The following is a 7,848-nucleotide window of genomic DNA, read 5'->3' on the forward strand; positions in this document are numbered from 1 at the left end:
ATCTTTTAAATCTATCATAGTTTATGCATTTTGAGTGTTGATTGTCTCTTATTTTTTAATAAATTTATGCAATGTTTCCCCAAGATTTCTTCTAAGAAAGGGAGCATAAGGAGGTATATATCCATAAGAATTTTGAAAATTGTGGTGTGCTTGAAATGGTGGCTATAAAGTTCGTGCATTATTGTTATCACTTTTCCAATTGAAATTTAGGTGATTTCTCCAGTTAGGGTTGTATATTTGCGAGTATGGGTTATGATAAGACTTTAAAAACTGTTTAAAACATGAGCTTGTTTATGAAAACATTCCTTGAAAGAATGCAAAATTGAACATGCTTGAGCCCAACACTACCAACATTTTAACATCATTGGGCTTGGAAGACATATTATAATAGGAATTCTTAATAACCTTAACAATTAGTCAATCATAAGTTCAAACATGTTTCATGACTCGGCAAACAGAATTGCATACAGCTATTTGCTAATAATCACATTACAAAAGTTGAAAATAAAATGAAATGGTGCATCTATCTTCGCCCCGTATTACCAGGTGAGTAAGGTGACAATTATAAAGATAATTTAATTGCATGTTATAATAAATTTTAATTTATGTGATCTATTTAAAAAAAAATCAATCTAAAGTTAAAGTTGTTAATTGATATTTAAATAATAATTTTTTATTATTATCTATCACATTAAAAATCTTTAAATTTAAAACTTACATATATTTATTATTATTTTATGCTAAATTTAACTTTTAATTATTAAAGAAGAAAGTAAAGTTATGATTCAACTCATAATTACTCTGTAATTGAAGCTTTATATCATATAAAAATTTATTTTAATAAAGTTGTATTGTTGAGTAAAAACAAGTTTTGATATTATATTAAAAAAATATTTTAATATGAAAACTTAAACAAACATGGAAAAGTGTTTTTATAATAATCTCTAATAATTCTAATCAGTTTAATTTCATGAAACACGGAATTAAGATCTAAGTAATTCTGATTAGGAAACGAGCTAAATATTGTATTCTTTCAATATCTTTCAGCAGGGATAGTAAGTACAGGGTAAATCTATTCCTATGTTAGAACTAAAAAGGAGTCGTTACACTTAGACTTCTAGTGGCTTCTTTCAGGTATGCTTTCTAGCATACGCTTGCAGGTGTTCACTCCATCAGGGATATCAACCTTTTGCACTCTCTGTTGTCCATGAAGCTGAGAAACCATATCATCAACTGAAACTCCTCCCTTTCTTAGCATCTCCTCAAGTTCTTGCTTACTGATCACCAACTTGATTCTCACTACACTGGTTTTTTCTTGGACATCTTTGACCTCCTGATCCTCTGGAATTGAAAATCTTACTTTCTTCTTCTTAGCTGGGGATGGAAGTTGAAGAGGCACAAGATAGTACAAGTGACCACCTCGTAGGTTGGTATCAGGCAAAAGATGCTGGAAAGCCTGAAGTGAATCAGCTATTGCATGATCACAGAAATCTGCAAGAACTTGCTGGACTTTTATGGGTGCTTGGTATTCAAGGATCTTCCCATCTGATTTCATGATCTTGATAACATTTCCTTGCAGAACCAGACAATTCCCCATGGTTTATATAACCAGATATTGACTGCTTAGTGAAAAAGAAGCTGTTAGAGGTACTGCTTTGATTTCTTCGCCTGAATGATGCTGGGGTTATGGTGTTGTATTTATAGAATATATGCTTATAAAAATGCCCTTATGATGTCCAAATATTGCGAAAAAGACCATCCCTTTTACTTTGGACCCCACTGTGTTGATTTTTGTTGGTGTTTAAACAGAAGTTGCAACATGACCTACTCATTGAGATCGTCACCACCCAACTTGAAAATCAAAGCCGACTGATGCGCATTGGTGCATGTGAGTAGATTTTGATGGGTGTTAATAGGAAATAAAGCATGATTTAGTAGTTTAAAAATACAAGATTACAGTATGAAAAGAAAATTAGCATAACATAAAGGTACAAATTAAGCATGATTAGCTTCAGATTTCTTTCGTTGTAACGTTAGTGTTTAAACTGTACAGCACAAACTATCTATTGCTTGATAGCTATCTCTGCCTGCTCTTACGAGTGGGCTCAGGCTTGTCTATGGGACAATAAGCAAATACACAACCTCGTTCCTTGCATTTGGAATGGAAGTGGGTGATCACCAGATTCCATCTTTTTACTGTAGTGGAAGATCAGCTAGGATCTAGCAGGACCGCTTAAACTCTATACACGTTAATAGTTGACCACTGGGGCTCCATGGGTCGATCTGGTTAACTATTTGACTACCATCTTTGTGCGACTTTCTCCTTACTTCCAACCCTAACATCAGCATAATAAGATTTGGCAGAGGTGGTCACTGGTAATTAAGGCACTGTTTCTTGTCATGGTGTGATTTGATGCAAAACTATATGCCTCTCCTGAAGCGAATACGTACATCTATATAATTAATGGGACTCATTTAATATCTTAGCATAAAATGCAAAAGATTTAGGAAGGGGCAAGAACGTATCCAGGGATAGCAGAGAACTGCTTTTATTGTATAATCAAGAAGTAAAAGGCAATAATTCACTAAACTGTTCCAGAAATGTACGTGCAAAAGATGTGCGGGCAATGGACATATACATACACATAAAGTTGTGGGCAACATGAATGGATTTGTTGTCAAATTTGGAGATTACAGAGGTGAACTTCTCAAGATTGATTCCACTTTAAGTAATAAACTAGCATTAAGGAAAGAGTCCACATGTACATAAATAGTTATCATGTGTAGTACAATCCATCATTGTGTTGTATATAACCCTACATATATAAATACAAAAAAATGGTTGGTTTAACAATCATTTATCATAATTATACTTAAGACTATCTCTCTAATTCTATATATAAATACAAAGAAATGGTTGGTTTAACAATCATTTATCATAATTATACTTAAGACTATCTCTCTAATTCTAACTTGGTATTAAAGCAAAATAATCATCCAGTAGCCTCCTATCATCTAGCAGTCTTTTTTTCTAGCAGCCTTCTTTCAAATTTCTTTCTTACACTCGGTTTTTTTCTTCCAGCAAGTATCAGAACTTCATCTTCAAATTTCTTCCCTTCCTAACAATCAAGAACATCATCTGCAAATTCTGCCAGACTTCTTTCTCCTATGGACAATCAATAACTTCATTACTCTACTGCACCCGTAGCCCAATCCTCTTTCTCTATTATGGCGCTGACAGCCACCTATGATGTGTCCACTCCTACTGCTGCCATAATATCCCTTCCTAACACCCAACAGGTAATGTTATTAAAACTCTCCTATACCAACTTTTTGTATTAACTTTTTGTATTGGAGAATACAGAAGAAGCTGTTACTCTTCGGCCAAGTGACACGACTAAAAGATTGATGTCTTCTCTCAAGTGCAGGAGTGTCGAAGTAATAAATAACCCGGCAAGACCAGGGTCAAGGGAGGTTAATTGTACAAATTATAAACAACAACAACAACAATAATATTAGTAGCAATAATAATAATAATAATAATAGTAATAGTAGTAGTAATAATAATAGTAGTAGTAATAGTAGTAGTAGTAATACTAATAATAATAATAATAATAAAGAAAAAGAAGGAGAAAAAGAAGAAAAAGATGATGATGAGAACTTTGAGATGGAATATTAATGTAAGGATTAAACAATGATAACAATAAATGTCAAGGTTAGAGGATCTACTAATGGTATGTCAAACAAGTATAGTATAAACTCTTATTATTCAAGTGGAAACCACACACAAAGGAGGTTCCAATGAGATTATAGATTGTTAACATGATTTCATTAGTCATCTTATTTCATTAATGCTAATACTTGTAAATCTCGTGAAGATTCATGATTATAACTTATGTTAACAACAAATCAAGTTCCTTTCATAGCTAGGGTGTCGGTTATACCATACAGTATGGGCTATGAAAGTGCCAAGCATTACATTATGGGCTATGAAAGTGCCAAGCATTTGTTGTACCAAGTGTTATACAACATAAATCAAGATTAATCATTTAACAAGCAAAGTATTAAAGAGTGAACAAGATAACAAATATAAAACATGTTAGTATCAAACATTAAAGTCCATATTAAGTTTACATTATACTTATTCTTACACCATTAGTGTAATCTTTTCACCTTGACATAATAAACTTAGCTAGACATTATGAAAGAAAGAAAAATAAATAAATAAAATAAGAACATAAATAAGATAAAAGTTATCTAAGTAAATGAAAGGAAATGAAAGGCATAAACTTGATATTAATGAAAGCAAAGCATAAACATTACAAAAAATATAAAGAGAGAAAGCAAGAGCATGATCTTGATCTAGAAACCAAGATGCCTAAATACATGGCAAATGCCTCCTTTTATAGGGTAAAATTGAGAACTATTGATTTGATGACTAATTGATGAGTGGGTGACCAACTGTTGACTTAGTGACAATCCTTATCTTCTCTTGTCTGCCTAAAACGTCATTGATAACATCAAAATTGGAGCCACTTGAAATATAAAAGTTGTAGAAAATTGTCTTAACTTTCTTGTGTAAAACATTCAGGTCATTTGGACTTCTAGAACTCCAGATATGGGTCAAACACTAAACAATGCTCAGGCTGGAAGATAGATTTAGACTTCTTTGTTGTAGCTACAATTTGGACTTGAAACTGATCTTTTTAGATCTTGAGCTCCATATAAAAGTTGTAGGCCTATGTCTTACCTTTTCATCTATATAAAGTAGGCCTAAATCTGAGATATACAGCTCCAGATATGACCTAATTACTTAACAGTGTTCCGGTTTGGATTGCACCAACATCTCTTTTCTAAGTTTGGCCATCTCTTTGTCCTTTCAATTTTAGTTCTTAAATTCATCAATCAATCCTTTCATTTATATGATAGGCCTGCATTTAAAATAAACATTTACCATAAATTAAAGGCATCTTATATTATTAGATACGTTATTATAAAACATGCTTTAGTTAAGGAGTTATTGATACTTCGAATGCAAAATGATGACATAAAACCTTGATAAAAAATGCACTTTTAAGTACTAATTACCAAGGCATATGCTCTTTCGTTGATGGCACATCACCATGTCCTCCTTCTCATTTGGAATCTGTTACGGTATCTTCATCGTCTTTCAATCCTGCATACTTGAGATGGAAGCAGCAAGATCACTTAATCATGGGTGCTCTCTGATCAACTCTTTTAGTGGAAGTTCTGCATTTAGTTGTGGATTGTAACACTTTTCATGATATCTAGAGAACATTAAAAACAGCTTTGGCTTCTCCTTTAAATTCTAAGATCATGCAACTCTACGGTTCTTTCCAAGAGTTACACCAGCATAATGATGAACTTGTTATGTATGGCAGTCCAATCTCCTTGGTAGAATTCAACTTGTATGTGTTTCGGCGGTTACGTAGCAAATTTAAAGATCTTGTCACCAGCTTGTCTACCAAGGCTGATCCCATCTCCTACACTAATCTCCATAGCAATCTACTTACACATGAATTTCTCCACAAAATTGTTCTCCAACCAACCATAACAGCATCTTTGTTACCAACCCCAACGTAGCAACCAACTGCATTCTTTACGCAAAATCACTCTAGCTTCAATAATGCTAAACAAGGTCGTTTTTATGAGTGATGGAAAAATAATAATAATAATCACAATAATACTTATCGTGGAAATAATGGAAATAATAGTTATACCTCAAGTTAGCAATTTAGGCAATAAGGACACTGATTCTCCTCAGGACAGCTTTCTAGATCTCCCTCCTAGCTATCAAGACAATTTAGGCTGCAAGGTAACCGGTTTGGTCGGTATAATTGAAGTGTAAAATGTTAGTTGTGTTATGAATATGGGCATACTGCCCAAGTTGGCTAATCATCCTCTCCAAGCCAATGTCAATCATGTATTTAATAATGCCCCTACAATGTCTCATGTCACATGGTTTCCTAATACGGGTGCTAATCATCATGTAACGTCAGATCTTGCTAGCATGACGAGTTCAAAACCTTACCTTGATAATGATCATTTGCATGTTGGTGATGGTAAGGGACTTATTATTTCCAATATTGTTCACTCTAAAATTCATTCACCAAAAGGCACCTTTTCTTTATCAATATTTTACATGTTCGTGTCATTAAAAAACCTCTACTATCTGTTCAAAAATTTTGCCTTGAGAATAACGTGTTTTTTTCTATTTCACGTTAAGGACCTTATGACAAAGAAAGTGCTTCTTTTTAGTTAGAGTAGAAATGGTCTATATGTTTTGTCTGATTCGTATTCCATGTCATTGTCTCGGGCTTTCTCATCTACATGTCTCTCTACTTCCGCTAATATCTGGCATCGTCGACTTGGGCAACCCATCCCACATATTTTTTATTTTTTGGTTAAAAATAAAAAAGTATCCTGCATGTCCAAACTTTTTAATTTTAATTGTCTTACGTGTCCTCTAGGTAAGTCCTGTCATCTGACTCTAAAAACTACAGGTCATCAAACTCTAACTCCTTTTGATTTAATTTTTAGTGATATCTGGGGTCCCTGTCCTATGTTGCCATCAAACAATTTTTGCTATTTTTTTATTTTTATGGATGCCCATACAGAGTTTATCTGGTTTTATTTGATGGTTGTTAAGTTTGATGTTTTTAATATTTTTTATCAGTTTCAGGAACTCATTGAACGTCATTTTTCTTTAAGAATAAAATATGTTCAAACAAATTGGGTTGGTGAATACTGAAAACTCAATACGTGTTTTAAAATAATTGGTATTCATCACCTTGTGATTTGCCTGCACACCTATGAACAAAATGACATGGTTGAACATCGTCATAAACATATTGTTAAAACTAGACTTACCCTTCTTGGGCAATGTCACGCTCCCCTTAAATATTGGAGTTATGCTTTTAAAAGTTTTGTTTACTTGATTAATCGTATGCCAACTCCGATTCTTAATTATAAGAGTCTGTTCGAATGTCTTTTAAAAACATCTCCTGATTATGTTTTTCTTCGTATGTTTGGGTGTCTATGTTTTCCATTCCTCCATCCATACAATGCTCATAAGTTATATTTTTATTCATCTACTTGTGTTTTTCTAGGATATAGTAACTCTCATTTACGTTATCGATGTCTTAACTTGTTATCCAAATGTACTTATCCTGCTCGTCATGTCCAGTTTCATGAACATGTTTTTCCTCTTGGTAAATCTGAATAGATTACAGTCCCACCTACAAATCCTACTACTGCCACTATACTAGTTACTTTATACCATCCAAAGCCACCATCTTCAGGCTTTCCACAACTATCCCTTACACCCTCTACATCTGATTTGGCTCCCTTACTATTATTTGCATGTTATTGTAGTGATCATACTGCAGGTATAGGTTTAGATTCACCACCTTTGCATGCAATATCCATCGCTCCTGCCAACTCTCCTAGTTTTTCCCCTATTGGTTCCCTTGTTCTAGCAGTGACTCTATAGATTTTGCAACTGGTTCTCCTTCATGGCCTGAACATATATTGAGCTACTCATCATGTTTTTCCTCTGATTTCTCTCATAGAATTAATCTATGTGTTGATTTATCCAAATTCTAGCTTCAACAGATACCAGCCAATGTTGATAACAACTCCTCTCAGCCAACCCATCTTCATCCTATGGTGCTTCGACTACATCCACCCAAGGATGCTAACTTCAGTGTTAACACTTCTTCATGGGTTGCATCATTACCTCAACAAGAGTCGTTGTCTTTTAAGAATGCCAATAAGTATTTGGTTTGGCATAATGCTATGTAGGAGGAAATCCGGGCACTTCGCTCT

General features: G+C 33.8%; 1 protein-coding gene across 1 annotated transcript; it reads right to left on the bottom strand.

Annotated features, from left to right (window-relative positions):
• Positions 1-998: 998 nt before the first annotated feature.
• Positions 999-1,690, bottom strand: LOC105110698 (uncharacterized). Its single transcript, XM_011005811.1, has one exon. It carries the CDS (start codon positions 1,595-1,597, stop codon positions 1,118-1,120), a length of 480 nt encoding a protein of 159 aa, XP_011004113.1. The 5' UTR covers positions 1,598-1,690; the 3' UTR covers positions 999-1,117.
• Between the last annotated feature and the right edge of the window lie 6,158 nt (positions 1,691-7,848).

Source organism: Populus euphratica, unplaced genomic scaffold, assembly GCF_000495115.2.
Source record: "Populus euphratica unplaced genomic scaffold, PopEup_1.0 scaffold259.1, whole genome shotgun sequence".
NCBI lineage: Eukaryota > Viridiplantae > Streptophyta > Magnoliopsida > Malpighiales > Salicaceae > Populus > Populus euphratica.

Bases quoted from the DNA above. Each gene is read 5' to 3' on its own strand.
- LOC105110698 (XM_011005811.1), bottom strand. From the start codon at position 1,597: ATGGGGAATTGTCTGGTTCTGCAAGGAAATGTTATCAAGATCATGAAA.